This window comes from Sylvia atricapilla, chromosome 19 (genome assembly GCF_009819655.1).
Source record: "Sylvia atricapilla isolate bSylAtr1 chromosome 19, bSylAtr1.pri, whole genome shotgun sequence".
In the NCBI taxonomy this organism is placed as follows: Eukaryota; Metazoa; Chordata; class Aves; order Passeriformes; family Sylviidae; genus Sylvia; species Sylvia atricapilla.
In genome coordinates, this window is record NC_089158.1 from 956413 (window position 1) to 982390 (window position 25978).

The window sequence follows — 25978 nt, forward strand, 5'->3', positions numbered from 1 at the left end:
GTGTGTGTGTACCTGTCCATGTGTGCTCGTCGCCAAAGCCTGGGTAATTATTTTGTTTTATTTCTTTTTTTGGCAGCACTTGAAAGTGAGAGCTGGGTCTTTATAGATTGCTCAGGTTGCACAGAGTATGGATTACAGATCATCAGAGAGACATGAAAGCAGAAGACACATTTCTCTGGCACAGCATTAAAGGGACAATAAAGGGGTAATTGTAGCCTAGGGTGCAGCTACCCCCTGTGCCTGGCCTTCACTTGCCTTTGCAGCACTGTGCAGAACTTCACGAGGGAAATGATGGAGGGGCTGGGGTGAGGATGTCTCAGGTCAGGACCTGGTTATTTCAAAGGTGATATATGCTCAGGAGGTTAAAGGCACCACTTAAATACATGAATAAAACACTGCCAAATGCTCTAAGCCGTAACACAGGCAAACTGAAGTCTTTTAAAAGTTGATTTTTCACGTCTGTTTTCGCCCTGAGAGAAGGTTGTCAAAGGATCAGAGCATTTTTAATCTCTCTCTTTCTCTCCCTCCTCCCTCTCCTCCCCTCCATTTCTCTTTCTCTCCTTCCTCCTATCCCCTCTCTCTTCCAACAGGACTCCACAGAATGGAGCAAGAATGAGAGGAACAAGGCAGACAGAAAAGCATGAACTGGAGGCTTGTTGAGTTCCTCTACCTCCTGTTTATATGGGACCATATACTCATACAGCCCTCCCACCAGGACCCAGCAGCTACCAACCAACATGTCTCCAAGGAGTTTGATTGGCTTATTTCAGACAGGGGGCCTTTCCACCACTCACGGAGCTACTTATCCTTTGTGGAAAGACATCGTCAAGGATTTACAACCAGATATAAAATATACAGGTATGTCGGGCTCCTGCAGCTTGGAGGAGGCTTTTGTGCTGGGAGCTTTGCCAGTTCCCGTGGGCTCCAGGCTGGGACTTGATGGGAGATGCACCATTGTCCCTATCTCACCCGGAAAGGCTGCTTTGGTTCCCTCAGCTGGCAATGCAGATTGCTTCAAAGGCTGGGCTGGAGAGCTCTGAGAGGGAGATGAAGGCACTGCAGTGTCATGGCAATGTGCACAGCGCAGAGAGAGATGAAAAGGAGCTGAGGGGGTGGGTGTTCTTCATTCGTGGTGACAGACAGTTCACAGGCAGGTTCCCAAGCAGCTTTTTTTGAATCAATGGAGCTCTGGACAGCCCAAGCCGCTGCACCAAACTCGTACATGTGAACTGCCAATAGCTGCAGGTTCACATAAAGATGTCACCACGCACGTCAGTGTGACAGTTCTCACACTGCTGTGTAGGAGCCTTGGCTGTGTGCTGCCTGCCACACATCTCTGAGCACTTATCTCCATGTATAAATTGGACTTGGCTCCAGAACTGTGGTCTTGGTTTAGATAACTGCAGAGAGTTAAAACAAGCCTACAGAGAATAGGCAGAATTTGGATTTGATTTTGCCTTCTAGGTTTTTAAGCCTTGGTTGTTGCTTGTTTCAAACTCTTCTTGCCAGCTGTGCTATCTAGAACCACATTTTTTTCTCTTCATTTTAATCTGAAAAGCTGGGGTGCTCAAATGAACATCCTATTAAAGCAGCAAACACTTTGGAATGAAGGGGAATAAGCCAGCAAGTGTCAGGAGATTTGTGCTGAAACCCAAAGAGACTGAAAAACTCTCCCAGCCATGTGTGCATTTACATAATTATATGGTCCTGTTGTGCTTCAGAAAGACACTTGCAAACACAGCCATGCAAAGTGGTGGGCAGGGAAGTGCTGGTGAACAGCCCATGGCACTATGCACATGGGGACATGGGCAGCAGGGAAGCACAGGGATCACCTGTGTGCAGGGAGTGCTGTCCCATGGGCACGGAGCCAGAGGCACAGCAACAGAGATGTGAGAGGCATCAGCTCTGTGTGGGGAAGAAAAATGAGTTGTTCTTGTCCTGTGGCCTCCAGGGAGTGCATGCAGCACCCCCTCTCCTTGCAGCATCAAGGGTGGGTTAAAAATACTGTCCTGGCTTGTCCTCTCCAAAACAGCTCAGGGGGAAGACAGCCCCAAGAACTCAAAGCTGTGCTGCCTTGCTTGTGCTGGTGAGCTCTCACTGTCTGTGCACAGAGAGCAGGGAAAATGCCTTTCCCCAAAAGCCCTTTTCCCTGGCTGTGCTCTGCCCAGCTGCCCTGCTGCCCTGCCTGCCAACACACAAAGTGACCCAGGCTGCAGATCCCTGCCCTGCTCTTCGCCTCTGGCACTGGCTCTGCCCTTTGCTAAAGAGCTGTGCAGCCCAGGATGCCACCACAGAGTCTGCAGGGGCTGGGGGGAGAGAGTCACACGATGGATGTGTTCAGACATATCTACAAACTGTCACTGTGAGTCAGGCCACAGATCCATCAAGCCTGGGATCCTGTCTCTAAGCATCACGGAGAAACGGGTCTAGAAGGACCTTGAGAGGTCATTTAATCTGTGCCTCTTCCCCAAGGCAGGCTCCGACATACCTGTGCCACGTCTGACAGAGGTTTGTGGGGAGCCTGTGAGGTCTCCTGTGATGGAGGATTCACACCCTGAGCAGGCACTCTGTGCCATGGCTCTGCCTCCTCCACTTTTATAAAAGAGCCAGAATCTTATTTGTCTGTGAAGCCTGTGATTTCTCATTTTATCTGTCAGGGGGTAAGGAACAAATTCCCCTTTGGTTTGTAGGGAACTAATATGAATTCGAGGTCTTACCTCAGTTCAGGATGACCTTTATGCATGGGGAGTGGAAAGAGCTCTGTTTTCTCTATTTCTGCTAAATATTGCTAGACCATTTATGAAAGACACGTGGAGCAGGTGGAGAACACAACACCCTCCTTCCAGCATGGGAGAAAAGAGGCATCAGGAGTCTGTGTTCATGGGAGGTGTCTCAGAGGGGTCTTGCAGATAGTGACCGTGCTGAGGAAGTCACTATTCCCAAAAGAAACTGGAGCTAAGACAAAATCCAGTGGAAGTAGTTAGGGAGAGAGTTTAGAGAGGATTGCAAGGGCTCCCAGGGCATCTCATGGCCAAACACCACACACTGAGCTGGAGGAGGGAGCTGAGTGCTTGGGGGATGGCAGCCATGCGTGTGGGGATTGGAAATACAGGTCTGGGAAAAACCTGCTCCCACCATGGTGGGCTGAGGAAGCAGGGAAAGCCTCATGAGCTTCAGCAGAGCACATGGAATGATCGGGTGGGAGTCTGGCTGGATGCTGGAGGGCTGTTTGGTTTTAATATCTGGCTCTGTTGGCAGAACTGGTCACTTTAAAAAACTGAGCCCATGCATTTTTGAAGGGATATCAGACTCAGTCTGGCTATGGAGCATTAGTGGAGCCACAGCCAATTCTCACAGTTAAGAGCTAGACTGTGCAGACACTCCCCTAGAACATTCCATTTTACTGAGGCCCACAGGGGTAAAATCTCATTTTGTGGGCTCCTTAAATTGACTCAGAGAATCTGTAAAGCTGCTGGGATTTTGTCAACTGTTTAATTCCAACATAGGAGCTTCTTTCCTACCAAAAATTTCTCTCAATTGCTCTTTGCACTACACTTGCCCAAGGGAGGCACATATCCTGCATTAAGGATATCACTCCTTTCCTTAGGAAAGCAGCTGATATGGAGCATGGGAATTTTCGGTGCAATCTTCTCCTTCAATGCCCCTTTCCTCCCAGACTTTTTTAGATTGGCTGGATTTTAGTTCATTGCTCTGTCAGGCAATTGCTTGGGGCACTTGTGATTTTGCTGAGGGAGGTTTGGCCTGAGCCCTTCTCCAAACCAGCCACAGTGACCCAGAGTTTGGAGAGGATGTGAAATCAGGCCAGAGGACTTCACCCATCCTTAATTGAAACCCTGTTGGCTGTTTAGTGATTTCCCTGGTGTCCTGCTGTGTGGGAACATGGACACATCACATGAGGGCTGTGTCATTTACACTAGAAAACCACCAAGGCAAAGACACTGGTGGTGCTAAGAGCAGCAGGAGGCAAAATGCAGGGTTTTCTCCTTTCTGCCTGTGATGCTAAAGAGGAAGGAAGGTAAAAGCATGGAGGAGTCCTCCTTCCATCACTACTGAAGTCCAGCGCTTGTCAGCAGCAGGCACAGAGCCTGCTGCAGTGGGCAGGACTATTTTATATTCTGCATTAACAGAATTGCTGTAGAACCTCAGTGCTGATGATCTCTTTCACAGGAAGCCTGGATCCAGGTCTGGCATCCTAGCATCAAAAGCCAGTTCACTGTTACAACCTCCAAAATCTTGTTCCCTCCTTCCATGCATTTCATTTCCGTGGATTTTGGGTCTCTTTCTTGTCAAACTTGGATCACTGATTTTCCTGGTACCCTCAAGTCAAGGCTCACACCTTGCACGTGGCATTAGGAGGAAGGCAAGCAAAGGGGGAGATGTTTTATATTAAATCATGAGCAGTAGGAGTGGATACAATTGCATTAGAGAAGCACATTAGTCAGCATTGATTCATACTAATAAGGGTGGTTTAGGGGGGCCTCTGGCAGGAAAATGCTGCTTTGATCATTATCTGTGAGCGCTGGTGCTAATGCAGATAGGATGGCAGATGCTGAGAGTGGTTTGTGGGATATCTGAATATTCATTATCACCAGCCTTGTTGTTAGTCCTCGTCATGAGAGCCTTGGGTACAAAGTACTGCAGGAAGGCTGGAAAACAGATGAAGCTCAGCTTGGCTTTGGGACCAGGGTCCTGCTCAGACCAGGAAACATCCCCGTTACCACAGAACACTTAACAGCTTCAGCCCACTGCTTTGAAGTATGTTGTCATGTCTTTTTTTTTTTTTTTCCCTTTTTTTTTCCTTCTCTCAGAAGTTATTTAGCTACAAGGCAAAGCAAGAAGTGGGCTGAGCACTGGAATACTCCATGCAAATTGCCAGGCAGAGGCACTGGCAGAGGAATTTCCCTGATGATGCTGCTCAGTTGAAGCAAGTTCTAGAAAAACGACAAAAAAACCCACAAAAAACCAAACCAAACAAACAAAAGCACAAAAAACTCCAAAAAACCACCCCAACAAATAAAAACAACCCCCCACAAAAAAACCCCAAACCCCCCAAAACCAAAAAGAAACCAGCGAAAAACCAACAAAATAACCCTAAAACCCAACAAAACACCCCCCTCCAAAAAAACCCCAATCCCCCAACCCCAAAAGAAAACAGCAATAAAACAACAAAATAACCCCCAAACCCAAGCAAACAACCCCCCCCCAAAAAAAAAAAAAAGAATAAAAAGACTATTCTTAAAAGATTTTTTTTAAAGATGCCTTGTTGTTCAGTATCAGAGGTGAGAGGCAAAGAGGAGCGAGGTGAGATGGGTTCATCCAGCTGAGCAGAGAGGCTGCCAATGCCAGTTCTGTGGAAACCAGGGACAGGACACAGTGCCTTGGAAAGGGGAGCTCACAGGTAGAGTGGCAGAGAGTTGACACAGGCAGAATCTGGATTTTTGCCCCGCAGGCTGGTGGTGTGGCTGTGGGTGAGCTCATTTCTGCATGCCTCAATTCTCTTCCACCCCCCGAGAAGGGGAGGTGAGGAGATGACAGCACTTGCTGCTCTGCATTGCTGGGTAGACTTAATGAAAAGCTGCAAGATGTTTGGACATAAGGGACAGCAGCAATATAAAATGGATGGTCACACGGGGCTGCAAGTGGAATGTGTGTGTGCAAGGAGAAATGCATATTTTCCATGCATGGGAGTTTAATTCCATTTTCTGAAATGGCAATGGGGATGGGGAAATCTGGCTCTCTGTGTAAGAGAGCAGGGAAACCCTGGGGTGTAAAAAGGAGATCTGCTCGCCTTGTAACTTCTCCTGCAGTGGGACCAGTTAGAGGCTGCCTGATTTTATGAAACTTGCAAATTGAGAATCCTTCTGAGACCTCTGTCAGGTCTGCTTAAAATACACCAGCATCTGTGGGGGAGGTGATCCCACAGCAGCCAGTCCTGCCCCAGCCTCCCTTTGCAGTGGTGGGACACAGCCAATTGCTCACACACACTTGGTACAGCAAGGGCCCAGAGAGATGAAAAGGAAAAGGAGCTACTGAGACAGGAAAGTTTGGGAGTAACTGGCTGCACAAGCTGGACAGAAATTGGTTGGAATGCTGCCTGGGAGAAAGATTTTTTTTTTTTTTCCTCCCAAAATATTGTTTCTTCAGAACAGTGCAGGTCTAGGACAAGTCAGTGGAGAGGTGAGAGGTGTCTTCATCCTTGGTGGCTTTTAAGGCTTGGCTGGACAAAGCCTCAGCTGATGTGCTCAAGAGCTGGTCCTGCTTCAATCGGAGGTTGGATTAGGGACCCCCAGGGTCCCATCTGACCAACATTTCAGTGATTTCCCTGTTTCTCCAGTTCAGCGTGGACACTAAATTGTGTGCTCATAAAGGGATTTGCACTGGTGAATGCATCCAGCTGCACTAGAGATTTTTGTTCTGTCCTAGAACACCCACAAATCTCAGCAGCTACGTGCTCCCTAAATGTGCCACTGCCTTGGTGAAGAGGAAGAGAAGGATCCTGAAGCCAGGATCTTTGCTGTGCATGCAGCATGGGCTACAATGGACTTAGAAATGCATATGCTGTTCTGCTGCTTGAATTTTCCCTTAGAGGAGAAAAAAAAATAAAGAAAGGAGGAAAAAAGATTGGTCTCACAAAACTGTCTCACAAAACTTTCAGAGTTTTATGGGACCACAAATTAAAAACAATGAGCCAGATTCTCTGTGACATAAATAAGTGAAACTGTTGACTTCAAGGTAAATTCACCAATTTATGGGCTGGAGAATGTGTTCCAGCACATCCAGCAGTGCCCAGAGCTGCACACACAGCACCAGGCTTTGTCCAGCTGCCTGCCCTGGCTGGGAGGACAAGCAGCTTTTATTATTTCTGAGCAAAACCAAAATGAGACTCTTACATCAGGCACTGGGCTTGGCCAAGCTGGTCAGTGATTGTGGGGGTTTTATGGCTGGTTTTATATCAGCATCACAGGTCACAGAATTGTTTTGGCTGGAAAAGACTTCTAAGATCGAGCCTAGCCTGTGCCACATTCCCACCTTGTCCCCAGCCCAGAGCTCTGAGTGCCACATCCAGGAATTCTTTGGATACCTCCAGGGATGGGCACTCCAAAACTCCCTGGGCAGCCCCTGCCAAGGCCTGAGCACCCTTTCCATAAAAAAATTATTCTTGGTGTCCAACCTGAACCTCCCCTGGCGCAACTTGAAGTAATTTCCTCCTGTCACTTGTCACTCAGGGAGTTGTAGAGAGCAAGAAGGTCCCCCCTGAGCCTCCTTTTCTCCAGGCTAAAGTTTACTCCACCCTACAGAAGTCTGGCCTTTCCTGACTGGAATTCCCAAGCAGATTTCATGCAAACTTGTGATTTTCCAGAGCTGAAGAACTGACCTGGGAAAAAAACAGTCTGACAGGAAAAAAACCCAAAGAAAATAATAAAAAAAAAAGGCAATTTTTAACTTGATCACTTTCTGTCTCATTCATTCTGTGGTCAGGGGATAGCAAAGGGACAGGATTGTGGAGATTGAGACAGGAGGGTGACAAAGGGCTCTTCCCAGCAGCAATGTGCTTTGAGGATCTTTTAAAGTGGTTGTGAAGATGTTCTGGTTGGGCTCAGTTCTGCCACAGACAAAATCTATTAGATTCCATCATCTTTTCAGGCTGTTCTTCTCTCCATTCCTCATTGACTGTTTTTTGCTGTCTCTTTATTGCATTGGATTGAACTCGCTGGTCACTAGAGCAGTACAAATAATTGATTTTGTGGTTCACTGGTTGTACAGAACACAAATAACATTAAAATGGGTTGATATGAAATGGATGTTTGTTCAACTTTTCAGGAAAATGAAAAAATTAAAACATTTCATTTCAGGCTCAGTGAAAGTTTTGAACCTTGCTGTTTATTTTCACTTTATTTATCCAATGAAATATTTTTTGCCATTTTTAAGGTGATAAAGTTCATCTCAAGATATGAAATCAAGTAGTGCCACTTCAAAAATGTCAAAAGAGGAACATTTTGATTTTGAGTGTATTGTGTTTAGCTGTTTGTTCTTCAGTTTGAATTTGCAAGGAGTTTTTATAACCTTGAGTTAGGGAAGGACTAAAAAAAAAAAAAAAAAAAAAAAAAAAAGAGACTGCCTGTCCTTATTCACTCTGTGACTTTGAAATCTTGAAATTCCCTAGGGTCCAGCTTTGATTTTCCCTGGGTTCAGCATCTTGGGATAAAGAAAAAAAGCCTGATAATAATTTCCCCAGCAGGGCTGGGCAAAGGAGGGAGAGCCAAGAGGAGAGCAGGATGCAGCTGTGCCTGGGAAGGCTCCTGGTGCTCCCCAAAGGCAGGCTGCGTGCTGTGACAGTGACAAACTGCACTGCACTCTCAGAGCCTCTCTCACACACCCTGGCGGGTTTTCAGTCCTGTTCCACTCCACTGCATGTCTGGAGCATCCCAGAAAACACCGTAAACGGTTCTTCTGAACCAGCATTAAAGTGACTCTTAGCTCAGGTGTGAACTGGTGGGCACTGTTAGGGGGTTTATTCTTTACCTGGGCTTTTCTAGTCATACTGAAGTTCTGCTGACAAGGTTTTCTTTTTATTAGGGTTTCTCTTTATTAGGGTTTTATGTGTTTAAAGGGGACATCAGCTCTTCTGTTTTCCAGTCAGAGGCAAGGCTTTTTAGGAGAGACAGCCCATCGTTTAAGGACAGAGGGAGCTGAGATGAACGGAGGTTCTTTTCTCCGTGTGGGATGAGCAATGGAAATCCATGCTGGCAAAAATACAGAATCTCCCTAGTTTATATTATGCCTGTAAATGAGTGATGTACATTGGTTTGTAATCAGTAAGTGCCATGTAAATAAATGTGTGTAAACCAAAACCTGAAATCCATTTCCATAGTGCATGTAAACAATGAAGCCTCCTAGTGTTGTCTTTAATGTAAATGCTCATCTAAAAATGACATTACTACACGTTTATGCAACTTTACGAAAGCCACAATTTACATTCCTGTCTCAGCATCTGTAAAAGCAGCTGGCAAACAGGACCCTTTCAGTGATGGGCATAAAGCAGACAACTCCATCAGGCAGCATCTCCTTCAGCCTCAGCCTTCATTCTTCATGCAGTGCAGGGGCTGCTGCTGTTACATCCCCTGCATAATGCAGCTCCCTGCATATGTGCAGCTTTTGGTGGATTTGCATAAGCAGAATGAAGGCAGCAGTAGGAGCTGGCGGGGAAAGGCTGGGCCTGAGCTTTGTGCTGGGGTGTCTGGGCAGGCACAGAGCTTGGCCCTGGTCAGGCTGGAGGAGCAGCTGCTCTGGCTGCCTTTGGGCTCAGGTGGCAATGGCTTGGGAACAGCCCTGGCAGCTGCATTGCTTGAGAGAAGGACACACCTCTCCTTCTCTTTGATATTCTTGAGAACAGAGGGCAAGAGGAAGGATAAGTGGCACCAGCCTTTGATGTGCCTGGAGATGCTGGAATATGGGAGCAGAAACTCTGCCCAGGCTCGGGGAAGGGCAGCCCTGTATCCAAAGGTGGGGGCACACACCCAGCCCACAGAGATGGTGTGGAGCGAAGCAGTTAAGATAAGTTCTCTTTCTGATGAGGCTCCTGTGGGCAGGACACATCAGTTCCTCTGAAGAAAAGCACTCCTGTGAGCTGTGTGCCTGGAAATGCAGATCACTGCCTGCCTGCCCTGCCTGCTGATCCAGGGATGCTCTTGGCTGGATTGGCCGAGCTCTAGCACAGATCTCCAGAGCTGCATCTTCCAGCAGGAAAATTTCCCTTCTCCATCCATGACAAAATAGTTTGATCCTCCTCCCAGTGAATCCCAGAAGAAGCACAGAAATATTTTAGTCACTGAACCTTTCCAAAGAGGTCTGCATCCTGCTGGGCTTGGACAAGGATGTCCCCATCCTTCCCCATTGGACACTTCCTGCATGGTGGAGCAGTGTTCCTCTCCACATGTCAAGGGGAGCTGTGCCCAGCAGGGCTGCTCCCAGCATGCTGTGACAGCAATGACTCTGCAAATTCATCTCAAATTCCTCCAGAGCAGCAGACTATGGTACAGTGGCTTGGGAACATATTTTAAAGGGTAACAAGGCAAAGAGAACCTTTAACTCTCTTTCTTTAAAAAAACTTATCTATATCTATATCTATATCTATATCTATATCTATATCTATATCTATATCTATATCTATATCTATATCTGTTTTTTAAAATTATTCTTCAATAATTTTATTAATTCTGTTTTCAAACCAGGCAGGTGCTTATTTCAGCAGAGAAGCTGTTACATTAAAATAAAAAAGTAATCCTGTTAGACAGAATACTTTTGTTCTGGCACAAGTAGCACTGGGACAAGGCATTATAGGTCTTTTTCTATTTATTTCTAGGTCCTTCCAATGTTTCCCTTGGGTTCCAGAAAGGATATTTTTTTCCCTTTCTTTTTTGCTGAGTGCTACCCACCAGGGTCTGTAAATGGAACAAGATGTGTCCCACTAGGGCAGCCTGAGCCATCCAGGCAGCTTTCCTGGGCTAAGCTGCTGAGGACAGGTACAGAACCCAAGGACACAAGGAAACCCTGAGATCAGCTTTGCCTGCAGCACGGTTTGGGTCAGCCCTGTGTGCCAGGATCTCCTGTGCAGACTGTGAGATCAAATATTCCTGTGCAGAGCCAGCACTTCCTTTGTGCCACTGCCCACGTGTGCCCGGGGAAGGAGCTGACACAGCATCCAGGTGTCCTGGCACAGCATCCAGGGCTCCTGGCACAGCATCCAGGGCTCCTGGCACAGCATCCAGGGCTCCTGGCACAGCATCCAGGGCTCCTGGCACAGCATCCAGGGCTCCTGGCACAGCCCAGCTGCCCCCAGGAGAGCCCTGGGCAGGTGACACCTGCTCTGCTGCAAGGCACGGGGCTGATGGAGGCAGCATTTGGCTGCCAGGGGTGTGCACCAAGGCTCTGCTTGCTGGTGGCCAAGCCTGGGAGCTCTTGTGACCAAACCCATTTCACACCAGCAGCTCTTCACCCTCCCAGCACCGGCATGGTGGCCAGGAAGTATTTACAGGAAGCTGCCATGAGGTTTCCTTCACTGTGGAATTGTTTTTTTTTTTCCTGGTCAAATACATCCCATCAAGTGAAAAACATGGAGAGAGGGAGGAGAGGAGATGGGTGGCTAGGAATGGTGTTTATACCCACCCAGCTCTCTGGGCTGAGGCACTGCAGTGCAGGCTGCTGGCAGCTGCTGCCTCCCCCTCCTCCTCCTCCTCTTCCTCCTCCTCCTTCTCCCTCCCTGCCAGACTCCTCGCAGCTGCCTGGCTCTGGAACCACTGTTCCAAGAGGACAGAGATGCTCCCCAGCCCCACTCTCCATGGTGTGGGAAAGCCTCTGACATGCACCTGCTTGACAGGGAAGCCTTGAGGTCCAGCAGTGGCAGCCGCCAGCAGGGCCAAGCTGGGCGTTCCAGAGGGATGGGATCCTCTAAAGGATCTGTGATGCTTCTAAATCAAAGTCCTGCTGACAACACAGAGCACTGAATGTCTGCCTGGGGATCTGCTCCTACAGTCATGTGATGACACCAGAATTTAAGCTTTAATTAAGAGATGAGTGAAGGCAGGGAGGGAAGAGTCTCTAGTCCTTATGGCTACAAAAGAAAGCCTGGAAACATGACCTGAGTGCAACCAACATCTGCTTTAATGTGCAGATGGCTCCCAGCAGAGGGGTGAGCAGCCGGGAGAGGAAGGCGTTCCATCAAATTCTCAATCAGGTCAAGCCAGCTTGTGCTTCTGCATGCACTCAAAGAGTGTTTTTTGGAGAGAGAGTCAGGAAAAGCTGTGCTACAATAGAATTAGATAGAACTGTAGAAGCCTAGAAAGGCTTGAGTTGGAAGGGACCTTAAAGACCATCTAGTCCAGACACTTGCCGTGGGCAGGAATGCCACTCATGAGGTCAGGCTGTTCAGGGCTGTCCTGCAGCTTTTCAGGGCCAGGTTTCTCTCAGCCCCTCCAAAACTTCTGGAGGTGTGAGAGCTGCCTAACTGAACCTGCCAGTGGTGCACAGCATTTTTTAGGCAGCAGCATGGAAATTCTCTGCTCTGGGATAGAGGCAGGAGGTGCTTTGCCTCCTGGAGCCCCTTAGCCCATATTGAAGGGACACCTTTAATGTACCCTTGTATCAACATCTGCTGGCCCCAAACCCCACACTGTGCCTTCTCCTGCCATCAGCTTCAGCAAGGGTAGGGAACAACCAGGCATTTCAGAGGCCAGTCAGGGAAAAGCCTCTGGATACTCTCCATCTCCAAGGGATACACAGGCCTTGTTGAAGGAGAGCCCCGTTTGATGGCTGTGCTCCCACCAGGGTCTGGAGGCTCCAAAATGCCTGACATTGCAGCAACCTCTCATTCCCCTGAGTGAGGGTCATGGAAAAGCCACTGAAGAGTTCCCCTGTTACAGCTGGGACCAGTCTCTGGACTCTGACTCAGTGAAGCATCCTGACATTGAAGCTTGTCATTCCTGCAATAAAAGAGTCTCTTTGCAAGCTGCAAACACAGGTTTCATGGGCTGGTAGTGGCTGGCAGCTCTGCTGGAGCGTGGGCTGGGTTTGAGCACTGATTTGAGATCTGAACATCACACAGCACTTGGGGCATTCAGGTTGGATGAGGATGCACTGACCAGTGAGGGGCTCATCCTCCTCATGGCAACCTGCAGGTGGAAGATGCTGTGTTATGTCAGGAGAGCAAAGTCTTTTATTGCTTGTGCATCCCTGCAAGTTGTTTTCATTATCCACGCATCCCTGAAAGGTGTTTTCATTGTCCAGGCACCCCCGAAAGGTGTTTTCATAGCCCATACACCCCCACCCAACCTCACTGTGCTTTCCTTCCCCTTTCTCTCATTCTGGTCATTTCCTTTTCAGCAAAGGCAAACCTGCCCAGTGAGTATTCAGCATTAAACATTTCAGTGTTAGCTTCCAGCTCTTGAGTGAAAACCCCAGAAAGAACATTACTTTTAACTCCCCTCCAAATGTCTGGGGCTGTCCCTGGGGAGTGCAGGTGCACAGCCAGGGTTAGGCTAATCAGAGAGCTTGGTACACAGGGAAAACCTGTGTTGCATGGTTAAGAGCAAGCAGGAAATACAGGAATAAGACAAGAAGTTTCTCAGCTTCATCTCTGATTAAAGTGGAATGAATAGTCCCACACTCCTTGTTCTCCTTGTTTCCCTTCCCCTGTTTTCCTCCCCTTCTCCCCCATTCATGTGCAGACTGTGAAAGTGTCAGATTCCCCCCTCCCAGCCAGAAAAGCCTCCTCTCTGTTCCTTGGGAGTATTTGATATTTGGAGTCTGTGCTGTACTGTTCAGCAGTGAGTGTTGCCAAGTCACATGATGAACTGTATCTCAAGACTATTTAATGTCTCTTCAAAGCCCACACTTTCAGAGTCCTGTGATTATGTAAATGTCTCAACTCAATTTTTAAAGTAAGTTTATGGCCCTCATAATTGCAGAGGAAAACTTGATAATACAACTCCTACATAGTCAGAAAGCAGAAGGCAAAAAAAAAAAAAAGAAAAAAGAAAAAAGAAAAAAATCCCCTGAAATTTATCAGATTTTAGAAGTCTTATGAATTTTAAAGCCAATCTCTTAATTCTTGACTTGAGATTGACTCATGATTTTCAAACTGCCACCAGTGTGGCTGCAGGGATTGTAAGGCTGCTTTGTTATCTTATTAGGTAACTTACATAAAATATCCAAGCCCATGGAGACTCAGAGATGGAGTATTGCATCTCAGTGCTCATCTGGAGACAGCAGTGTCTTTTCTGTGGAGCTGGTGAGGATCTCCTCTTAATCCAGGTCTCCAGTCACTACTGCAGCATAAATATTTCCCCAAATTATATTAATGTTAATCATATGAATGAGAATAGCCATAATATTGATCTTCATAATACTTAGGTTATTAAATTTGAGTTTGAAGGTAGTTTTGTGGTGTGATTCATAATAGAAAATCTCCTCAGCATGCATAAGCAGGGAGAGAAGGCCACAGAGCAATAGCACTGCAAACCCAGAGAGAAATATATTCCAGAATTTTCCATCCTACCACACAATTGCACAGGGAACAGACACTTGTGGCTAAGTTAGCAGTGCCACAACTGAAGTTTTGCTAATTGCTGGATGATCTCAGATGAGCTGGATTGATCTGAAAGGAGAAAAAAGCCTTTGAATGTTGAAACTAATAGTTCCAATATTTCAATGGGTGTACACATTACCAGGGGTTCTTTATTCATCACAGAATCACAGAAGGATTTGGGTTGGAAGGCATATTAAAAAAAAACACAGTTCCAACCCCCTGCCATGGGCAGGGACACCTTCCACTGTCCCGGACTGCTCCAAGCTCCATCCAGCCTGGGCTTGGACACTTGCAGGCATGTGGCATCCACAGCAAGACTCCTGGAATGCTAGCAGACACAAAAGCAGGGATGCTGGTGTGATAAGATGAAGAGGGATCACCACTGGCACTTGCCTTCCCCAGCAGGTTCACTCAGGCTGTGTCATTTTCTCTGGGAGCCACTCACACAAAAGGGTGGGGAGGTGACAGCAAGTAGGGCTCTGCTGGTCACTCAGAGATGGCTTTGTGCCCACAGCACCGTGGATGTTTGAGGTGCACACAGCTTTTGAGGTGTCTGCAGCGTCTTGCACAGCTTATAGTGGATTAAATGAAATCTGGGAATGCTTCCCTGTGAAATGACTCTGTAATAAGGGACAGGAATTAGCAGCTCTTCCAGCATGTAAAAAAAGAGGAACCAAGAGTGTGCAAGAGGCTGAATGCTACTATATAATAAGCTTACAGGATAATTGCCAACTGTACTTGGACTTAATTTTCTCCTGCAGAAGAGTCATAAAAATAAGTTTATTGTTTTCACTCCAGGGAACTGAGATATTTGGATCAGGTCTTTAAAAAAGACAGTACTTTATCTCCCCCTTGAACATATCAGCTCTGTTGGTGACCATCTCCTGCACGATTGTGAATGAGCATGGAAAGGAAAAGATTTTCTGTGCATAGTGGCAGTCTGTGAGCTGGCACAGAAGTATCTCAGGCCTCTGTCAAGGTCTCTCAGGTGTTTGTAACACTGAAGTAGGATTTTCACTCATAGTGTTTGTGACTGTGCACTGAAAGAAGAGCAGAACTGATGAAATTCTACGAGGGTGGAGGAAAACAAATAACAGAATGGAAAGGTCTTTGTATTTTAGGTGCAATAAAATTGTCTCGGTGAGGTAGAAAAACATTTTCTCCACTGCAAGGTTGTGTCAAAATGCTTTTTTTGTTAGCAGTAGAGTGTTTCAGGCTGATGAATTGGGTTCAACATATTTTTGATATCCTAGTCTCTCTGGTCACCAGTGACTACTGTGAGAGCAAGAGATCTAAGAAATGAGCTATTTTGACAAAATTTTGTCTAGTGAAAACATTAGAAGCTGTTCCAGATTCTTCCAACATGGAACAGAGCCAGATTCTGCATGCCTGAAAGTAGCTGCTAAAAGGAATCCTCTCCTGGGCAGCTCCAGCCACAGCTGAAGCTGGAGCTCTCCCAAACGTGAGTGATTTAAGCTTTGTCTGGAGACACAGAACTGGAGCCCTTACCAATTACAGATGAGTTATCCTCAGAAGCCACAGGGAGAGTGCACAGGGACTGAGGAGTAAAGGATTAGCCAGTGCACACAGAAATATTGAGCAGCTCACTACTACCTCCTATTGTGCTCGTGCCAGTGGAAATCCTTCTCAGAACGGCATATTTTATTCAATTTTTAAGAGCTCTCAATTTTTCATTTAGGAAGGGAAGCTGGAGCAGCGTCTGATCCGTAATCAATCAGCCCGCCCTCACAGGAAAGCTCTGAGGAAGAGCTCTTGCTCTTTGGTTCTTTATCTTCTCTGAGAACTCACAGAAATTGTATTTCTGAATGGGCTTGAGAGGGAGGGAGAGGGAAGAGCACAGCCAGGGCAATCCTCAACTAAATCTCACAGACCTCCGTCCTGTAGTAAATATCCTGTAGTAACCAACCCTAGGGACAGTATCCCAAACAACATTTCCCCAGCCTAGAATGTTTCAGATGTGCTTGGCCCAGACTTTAAAAAGGTGTTTAACCACATTTTGTGGGAAAATAACTGCTTAAGTACCAAATTCCTGTAGATTTTCGGGGGCATTACAAAATCAGGAATTTTTAAAAAGGATCTGCTGTAATCTGAAATGAAGCCATCCGTAACATAAGCCATGAATTTATTCTCCCTGGTAATAAATCACTAGAAATATGCAGTGATAAAAGGAGGAATAACAGACACGGCTCATCCAGGGATCTCAAAGCTCTTTGCAGCCATTAGAGTTCTTTAGGATAGCAGAGGAAAAGTCTGGGCTTTGTTTGTTTGTTTGGAATGAATAAATTAATCATTAGTAAAATATTATGCAGTTCATCAGATATATTATTCACTAGCTATTTGTCAAAATAACAACCAAGTCATATATATCATCAGAACTAAACATTTATTATGTGTGTATATCTAGTCCTGAGATGATTTATTCTGAGATGATTTATTATTGATCAGTTAAAGGTTCATTCTCTTGAAAGTTGAAGGTCAGGAGCTCTTGGTGAACTTGGACCATCTCCTTTTGCTGTGGTTTTGTTCAGGACCTGACAAAAGCAGAATACTGCATCTGAGTGTCCTTTTGGCACTGCCTCAGTAGATCAGCCTTAATTCTGATTATCTCTAGCCAATGCTAGGTCTATGTCAGGAAAATCCATCCACTGACTCAAACTCAAGCTGTGATCTGAGTTCTCTGCATACTTGCAGGATCGGTGTCTGATCCCAACACCAATCCCTTCTGAGTTATCTCAACTGTTTCGTGTCTCCCCACCTCCCATTTGCTGCACAAGAGGGTTTAGGGCTCCCATCTCCCTGCTCCATGTGATAAATCACACAATTTCAGAAATACTGGGGGAGAACAGAGCAGCCTTTTACCAGGTCCTTCCCAGCTCCCTCTCCTGTGCCAGTGAGCTGGACTTCTTCCAAAAGTGCCTCAGCAGAGCAAAGCTATGTGACTGACACTGCCCAACTCCCCTTGTCATTCGTGACCAGCATCCCAGAAGGTTGCAGCTCCTTCCAGGCCTTTATTGGAGTCAAACTTTGCAGCCTCTCCCTTGGGTTTTATTAGGGAAGCTGGTGCCAAATCACCCAGCTCCCTCCTACTCAATAAAAAATGTTTATAACCCAGTAAATTCTAACATATCAGCAGCTTGTTATGGAAGGAAAAGATCACTGGGAGAGAAAGGGGGAAAAAAAAAGTTACCCTTCCATTGGAAATGCTGGCTGGGTACAGATGAAGGAGTCAGCACCAGGAAAATATCTTTTGATATGATAAGTCTCATAATAGAAAATGTTGCTGCAATACAGGCCTCGTTTCTTCAGATAAATATTTAATATAGATCACTAAAGATTAATCGAGTACAGAAAAGTGTCTCTCCTATGGCTGGTGTAAAGAAAACATCTTCTCGTTAATTTATCATGGAGCCTGAAATGAGAAAAATCCTATGGAGAGAAATGCAGGGTACGGTTTCCATAGAGAAGCAGAGCACCACACCAGAATTTATTTAGTGTGTGGGCAGAAGACTTCCCAGAGCCAGCTGCAGCGTGGTGTTCGCGTGATGAAAACTCCCGGAGCAGGAAGAAGCCTCACAGAGACATTCGTCGTGTCTTACTGCTCTGAGTCCTGCACACCCCAAGGCTTCCTGAAAACGGTGAGACCTGAGCAGCTGTGGGCATTCCAGAGCCTGGAGAGAGGCTGTGCACTGGCAGGTGTGTCTCCCCAGCTGCTGGCTCGGGAAAGGGCATCCAGTGCTTTGGGAGCAGGGTAGTGGCCCAAGCTCACTGTGGGGAGAGCAGCTTGCAGGCTCCTTGCTTTTTTTCCAGGATTCCTGATAACCGTGTCCCTTGATGACTCCGAGGCACTGGGGCATTTCACAGTAGCAGGCAGCCAGGAATTCAGGGTGCTGCTGTGGGATTCCCATCTCCCACAATGCTGGGACACGTTCAGTTGTGATGTTCTGACATGTCCCTCTGTGACGGGTAAAGGACAGGATCCCTCTGCTTTCTTCCACCGCCCACAGAAACCATCATCCCAACCATTTGGCAGCATTAAATAGACAGCCACAGAGAATAAATCATAAATAGCAGCAGATACAGTGTGAGGGGGGAAATAAGAGTCACAGGCAATGGAGGAGAGATAAAAGATCCAATTTCAGCTGAGACTGAAATGGAACAAAGAGTCAATGAGATGGAGAGATACACGGGGGTTGTTCCAGATGGCCAACTCTACTGACATGGAGCCTCTGGCACCACCAGCATCTTGTGATGAACTTGTGAACCAAGAGGTACCTCTTGTTTTCAGCTGAAGTGGGCAGGAAATTCCAGCAGACCTGTCCCTGCTCAGGAAATAAAGGAGCTCCCCCATGAAAGAATATTCTAGAGAGCAGAAACAACTCTGCAGAGAAGGAGGCTGGAACATTTTTCCACCTCTCCAAGAAGCCCATCCCACCATGTCCAGTTGTTTCTCCAGAGGTTAAGCTTTCTTTTTCTCTTTGATCTTTCTCTGGAAAGGACACCTTCCTTGTTTAGGGAACATTTTTGCCAAGCAATTGGAAAATGTGAGTCTGCATGTTTAGCCCTCCCCAGCAGAGAGGCCGAGGGGAGGAAGGTTGAATGCCACCAGTCACACGCTCTGTGCATGGCGAGGAGGTGAGCAGGGAATGGAGCTGGCAGGAGCATGCAAAGGCATGGCCTCCATTTCTGTGCCATGTGCAACTCCAGGGGTGTCTTCTGCCTGAACTCACAGGGCACCACAAAATCCTAAACCTCTGGGACACTGCTTTCTTTGCAGTCTGCATCTCTCAAATCTTGACTGCTCCCAGAAACCCAAAGAACAACCAAAACCCTATATAATAATTTTCTCTGATTCTATCATGGACTGTTGGACTCCATACAGGTGCAAATGACCAGCAGCTCTAAGCTGGGACTGTCTAGAAGAAAGACCAACAGATTTTTAATGGCAGTCGGGATGGTTGCAGTTGTTTAACACAAAACTGTTCTGCGTTTAGAACATTTATTTGTGGCATATGGCATAGATCTGGCCAGGAGAATTGCAACGGCTAATTATCAACACTTAATGCACCCATCCCACCCCCAGGATAACCCATGGCTGGCCAAGGGGCTCTGGTTTTGTCCCCTGGCAGCACCAGGGCTGCACTGCAGCTCAGTCCTTGTCACCTTGGTCTCTGACTCTGCCTGTCATGCTCCGCACTCCCACTGCAGCGAGCCGCCGATATAATCTGTGGAACACAAATATGATTTTATAATAAGTTTTCTATGTGGCCAGGATAAAATGCCAAACAGAATCAGCAAACAATCAGTCAGTGAGACTCGGCCCTGGCAATGAGTGCATTGCTGGGCACGGTCCAGTGCCCAGGAAGATTGAGGCTTTAAATACAGGCACCACCTGCCCTTCCAGAGACAGGGAAAAGTGGGGCAAGGAGAGGACACCCAGTGCATCTGCTGTTGGGAGCAAGTTACACCAGGAATAGCATCAGAGCTGCACAAAGACACCTCAGTACGGGGTGGCTTCTCCCTCTGTGTGGAGATGGGATTGGGCAGCAGCTGGGCTTTGGCAGTGGCAGTGGAAGGAGTAGGGACAGGTGCAGGGACATATCTTAGTGAGATAAATGTGCACTTGTTTTGGAGGCCTCTGGGTGCTGCTCTTGCACAGAGCCGGATAATTCCTTCCTCCCACCGTTTTAGGAGCCTCCCTGCCCTCCATTAGGTTTTCGGGTTGAGATAAGTTTATATCAGTTTATATCAGGTTCTATGCCCTGCCGAAGAATATGGTGCAGGACCCTGTGTCTGTCCTGCTGTGCACACTGCAGGAGCTGGGGGAGAGAAAAATGAAAAAGAAGGCTGGGAATCATGACGAGGGGAAGGAACTCCACCAAAAAGCAAGAGAAAGGAGAAAGCTAGATGCCTGGGTGTGGAGGGAAGTGCTGAAAGGCATCCCACTGGCTGGAGCATCACTCAACTACTCTGAGGATTTATCCTAGTCCAGAGAGGGCAGAACTGTGTCCCAATGATACAGATCTAACCCAGGGCAAGGAGGCAGCTGTGGTCCTGTCCCCTTTCCTCCTGGCACTTGCTCAGGCACTGGGGATTGTGAGGTTTCCAGTCAGTAGGAGACAAAATCAGGACCTGCTCTCTACCAGACTGCAAAGATACGGCTTTTTATTTTCTGTTCTTCCGGTATTTGTAAGAATTGAGGGATTCACATTAGCTTTTTTCCTGTCTTCTTTAACCACTCCAGGCTTGAGTCATATAATTGTATAACTCACAACTTCTATTTAAAAAATAAGAATGCGGATTGCAGAGGAAAGCCAGGAAATACAAGTCTTTAAATCTCAAAACACAGAAGGCAAATAAAAAGCATTGCAGATATTGTTGTTTTGCTCAATAGATAAATATGTACATATGCATGTGCTTCTAAATTCTGGGGTTCAGTTCATTCTTTGGGAGCAGACGCTCAGATGTGCAATAGCAAATAATCCCTAACTCAGGTGTGTGTGCATCTTGAATTAGAATAGGAGCTGATAATTTAACTTTGCCCAATCCTGCCCTCCTGAAATTGCCAGGAGGGGAGGTTTTTCATGGAATGATTAGGGTTGGAAGAGCCCTTAAAGATCTTCCAGTTCCAGTCTTCTGCCACGGGCAGGGACACCTTGGGGTCTCTCCTCAGCTTTTCTGCAGCATCTGATGCCCTCAGAATGAATTTTCATCCTCAGAAGGATCCTGTATTTTAACTCAACACAAACCAAGAAGTCTGCCATGAAAGAGAGCAGCACAGGAGAGAGGGGAAGGACCAATCCTCCAGGACTTCCCACCTGGACTCCCACAGCACTGTGTGGGAGATGAGAAGGGCCAGGGGTGTGCATCTGATCCCTCTCACTTTTGGTGTAGGTCAGCTCCAACACCTTCCCCGTGGCATCACTCCAGCTCACTCCACTGCTGGCAGATGGCTTTTGTGTCTTCCATAAAGGGCTGGGATTTGGGAATCCCTGCAGTGGTGATTTTTAATAGCCATATTTCTGACAGGATGTGGGGAAATGGTCTCGAGTTGAACCAGAGGATGTTTTAGGTATTAGGAATTGTGGAACAGCAGGCACTGGAGGGGCTGCTCAGGAAGGTGGTGGTGGGGTTACCATCCCTGGAAGGGTTCAAAAACTGTGTGGATGTAGCACTTAAGAACATGGTTTCATGGTGAATGTGGCCCCACCACATTGCTGGTTGATTGTTGGACTGGATGATCTTGGAGGTCTTTACCAGATTTAGTGATCGATTCTGGCCCTGTTTCTGTTCTCTGTAGCTGATGTGGCATTGTGTTTGCACTTCATCAGCACCCTGAGTGAGGTGTGGAGGCAGAGATGAACTGAGCCCTGGGCAGGCAGAACAGGGCAGCAACTTCAGCCATGACCCCACCATCTACTTCTGTCCTTGCTGGTGAAATACTTTGTCCTGTCTCTACATCTGTGTGAATTTTCTTAATGGTTGTTCTGTATCTTAGAAAAGTTCTTCATCTCCTGCTGCTTTAACGTCTCCATCTACAGCACATTTGTTTAAAGGTGCTTTGAGATCCACATATCAAAGTCACAAATAACAGCTAAAGAAAACATGACTCATGATGGGGAAATTGCCAAGCATGTGCCTGAATAACCAAGTGCCTCAGAGCTTCACAAACAGATCCCAGGAAACAAAAGCATTTGCATTCACAAGTCCCTGTTCACTGGCTAGGACAGGACAAAAATAAAGCTTTTTCTTTATGAAGTGTTGCATAAAAAGCATGGTTATCTTTTCATTGCAGGCCACTTTGCAGCATGCAAAGAGATTGCCTTTCTTCATGAGTTTGTGAATTTTTATTTTATTGCAGTCTTTTTATTTCCTCCATCAAAACATGCTTGAGATTGAAATGGCATGACTAGGAATGAAAATTAAATACATCAAAACTGATTTTTGTAGAAATGAGATTTTGGAGCAACTAGAGAATATTCAAGGCTTTCTCACAGCTTGTGTTCAGTTTTTTTGCTAAAGAGGGATGTAGTCTGAGGAAATGGGTCACCTTTTTCCTAGAGAAAATTTCTTTAGTTTTACTGTAATTCTGAAATGTCACAGGCTTTTGGGGACTACTTTTTATCTTTTTTTAATCTTGAGTAAAGCACAAATGTCTCTGATTATGCTCAACTCGAATTTTGCTGCAGCCATACTCTGCAGCCTAACTTTTTTAGCCCTTAACCTCTTATCTTATGCTATTCGCTAGTAATTTCAGACCCAGTCACCATCTGAATCATATACTGAGAGGGAACATCTTGTGCATACAGCCACTGTGGATATTCCTGCTTGTGGATGCCACTGCTTGAAAAGCAACCCTTGGCCAGTGGCCTGAGTGGAACAGCAGAGCTTGGGAACCAAAGGGATGTGGAACTGCAGCTCTGAGGGTGAAGGCACAGAATTGAGGAGCCATGAGGAGGAACCACTGTTTTCTCCTAAACCAACCCTGAGGAAACAATGCCCCAACACTGTGGAAATTAAGTGGCAAGGAACAAAGAGGGAAGGAAGTGTGGCTTTGTTTTACTATTTTAACAGGATTTTTGTTCACTTGCTCTCTCCTGCTCTGCCATTCACTCCCAGGAGTTTCCTGCAAGACTCCTTGCAATGGCTGAGATGATGGAGGATATGATGGAGGATATCTCCTTGCAGTGGCTGAGATGATGGATGATATGAGTCTTTATTCCATCCCCTGTGCCATTCTGAGGTGGTGCCCATCTGTTGGACCTGGGTGTACCTTTGTGAGCAGGCAGTGCTTGGCCTGCCTGTCCCACTGCATTCCTGCACGTTGTCTTCCTTGCAGATCCCCTTTGTGCAGCCTGGAGCACACCCTTCCATCTGAGGGATGTCAGGGAAGGGGCTGGACTCTCCTCTCTTCACTTCACCTGGACAAACCCCCCACCCTCAGCTGCCCTACAGCCAAGGATCCCTGGTGGGAACAGGTGGCTTTGCCAACTGGTTGCCTTTAGGCATCACAGCCACCCACCAGCTCCTGCCTTGAGTGCTCAGTGGTGTCTCCATCAGCTGAGGATGACTCAGGGCCAAGGGGTGGGCGACAGGGACAGCTCTCCATCACTGCCTGCTCTGCCCACAAGCCTGGCAGCTGTGCCCAAGTGGCTCTGCCAGGACCACCTGGAGGGCTCAGTTGGGTAGAGGAGGCAGGAGCAGCTTTGTATTTAAACATCCTTTTTTGTTCTTTTTTTTTTTCCCCCTCCTTAAATCAGTGAATTTGAACCTTTGCCAAGTGAGGAGCACAACTGACCAGGGGAGGGGTGATGGCTCCATTTTCTAACAACAGCTCAAGTTTTGAAACATGGTTGCATGCTGTGTTGGAGAAAATTCAGTGCTTTTTTTTGAGGAAAAAGGGCAATCAAGGCTAAATTTCTGATATTACTTTCCCAGTATTGACAAATGCTGTGCTTAAGCTGCTGCTGGTGCAGCAGCCAGGTGCCCTTGCCTGTAACGTGAGGAATTAAGGTTCAAGGAGACATCTCTCAGTTTTTTCATCTGAGCAAACTGTGAATCATGATAAGTACAGAGCAAAGTTTGGGGCTGTGGAGTCACAGGCTGAGGTTATCAGCTTGCTACAGCTCAAATTAGGAAAAAAGCCTGTGGTGGGCACACATCTCTATCTTCAGGAAATGAAGCAAGTGCAATTTAATGAAATGATTTGTTCCAAACTGTGTTCTTGTTACAGCCTTTGATTGGTGCCATTGTGCTGCAGGAGCACTGGCAGGCTCTGAATCCACATGGTGAATTCTGGGGCAGGGTAGGCACCCTGCTGACAGGGTCCATGGGGTAGCAAGGGCTCACCAGGACTGAACTTGGGCCAGTCAGCCCTGGGTGAATTGTTAACTGCTCTATAAATTAAACCCTACCTGCCTGTTTTCCACTGAAAACCTGGTTACAAAAGATTTAAATATTCTCATATACTACTTAGCCATAAGAAGAGCGACTTCATCAAGGGTGCAATCCTCTAATCTACCTAATTAGGTATTAGATCAATAAACATATCAGTGTGAAAGGTCTAGTTTGTTGGGTGGTTTTTTGTGGATTTGTTTTGGGGTGTGGGGTTTTATTTTGGGTTTTTTTTGTGTGTTGTGTTCGTTCTGTTTGGTTGGTTTGCTCCGTTCAGCTTTTTCTTTGTTTTGTTGGAATTATTTGTAGTTTTTTCTTGTTCCCCTCCCCCAAACTAATTGCTACAGCACAAGACTGCATCGTTTAGGGCACTTTTTCTGTGTATGCCACATGTTCCTATAATTTGTCTCAGCATCCTGTGTCTTGGCTCCCCTTCCAGCCTGTTGTTGGCTGATGCCTGCCCTCATCCCCCTGGGTTAGGATTGAGTGCAAAGGAATATCCGAGAAGGGAATTGAAAGAAATGTGAAGACGAGAACCTACAATCATGCCAGCTGTCCCAGTTTCCTCAGTAATACCTAAAATTCCTTAAATTACTCAGATGTTTCCATCCATTGCTTCAAAAGTGTTCTTTGAAAGCTTCTTCTTGACAGCTCCTTGACATTCCCAGGATCAGCTTGATTGTGAATTCTGGGTCAAACTTCTAGAAACAGAAATCCAGGAGACCCTGCTATGAAAAATAATATCTGTGTCATTGTATTGGTAACCAGAGAACTCAAAATGCCTCGTTCACAGATGAGTTTCTTTAGGCTATGTCGGGTGTTTTTGTGGGAGAATTGTTCCTGCTGCCTGTCCTGTGATTTTTATCCTAATTCACAGTGAAGGACTGAGGATGTCTCTGTGTTGTTGGAACACAGCACCCTGCAGCCTGTTGGAACAGCTTCCCCAGTAGCTTCATAAGCTGGTCTGGTCTGGGTGAGCTTCCAGGGAGAGAACAGCACCAGAGCAGAAGGTTTGCTATTATTAATAAAGTTTGTTAAGCTGCTGTGGTGAGAACAGCGCTGGGAGCTCTTGGAGAGATGTCACTCCTGCTCCCAGCAGCTCCCCGCAGCCTGATGGAAATTGCAGTGGCTCAGAAGTGCTTTCAGCCCAGTGTGGGGACAACTGAGATGGTGTCAGCAGCATGGGAACCACTCACCAGCGTGTCTGCAGGGTGGCTGAGGCTAATGGAGACTGGTGTTGGGAAGGGTCCCTGCAGTGCTCCAGGTGTGGGGTTTTTTGCAGGGAAATCTGCACAAATAACATTACAGGGAGAGCTGAGGGAATAAATGTCCCCAGGCTGTTTGCACTGGAACTGATGGGTGAGATGGAAAGGCATGGCAGCAGCTGGCTCTGGTGGGATATGGGAACAGATCCATAGAGGACTGATGAAGGCAATTGTGTTGAAGAGGTTTAGAAGTTACTGTGTGTTACTGAGGATGCAGAAATCCATGACCTGGAGATGATCTCAAGCAGGTGAAGGGGTAGAAACCTACTCTGCCAAGTTTTCATGGGTTTGGATTTGAAGCCAGACTTAAGAATTACACCCACATTCAGGCCATGATCAGATTTCATAATAAAAATACTTAATAATGATCAAATTTGATTACTTATCTTTTAACTTGTTCTTACCTATGCTGAATCACTCTCCAATAATAAATTATTTCAGCTTTTTCTAAACAAATCAATCTTTTGGGCACCTACGAATTCCAGGCTGCTTCCTAAGAGACCCAAATGCAGTCCTACCCTAAGAGAGAGCACAAGACTTGGAATCACGTTTGTCTGACTGGATTTTGAAATTCCTCTGACTTTGAAGTAATTTTATTTCATTTTGATTCTTGCAATTGCTTTGTTGTTCTGGACCCCTTTTTTGCCTCTGTTGTGGTTTCAATTTGGTTTCCCGGCCAATGCACCATTTATGTCAT

The 25978-nt window shown here is 46.6% G+C and overlaps 1 protein-coding gene across 1 annotated transcript in view; it reads left to right on the top strand.

The window, feature by feature from the left end:
• Positions 1-25978, top strand: part of BRINP1 (BMP/retinoic acid inducible neural specific 1) — a 90257-nt gene that overhangs the window by 27928 nt on the left and 36351 nt on the right. Inside the window, exon 2 of the mRNA XM_066332465.1 lies at positions 591-858. Within this exon, the coding sequence (XP_066188562.1) occupies positions 641-858 (218 nt within the window). The 5' untranslated portion in view covers positions 591-640. The remainder of the gene's footprint in view (positions 1-590; positions 859-25978) is intronic.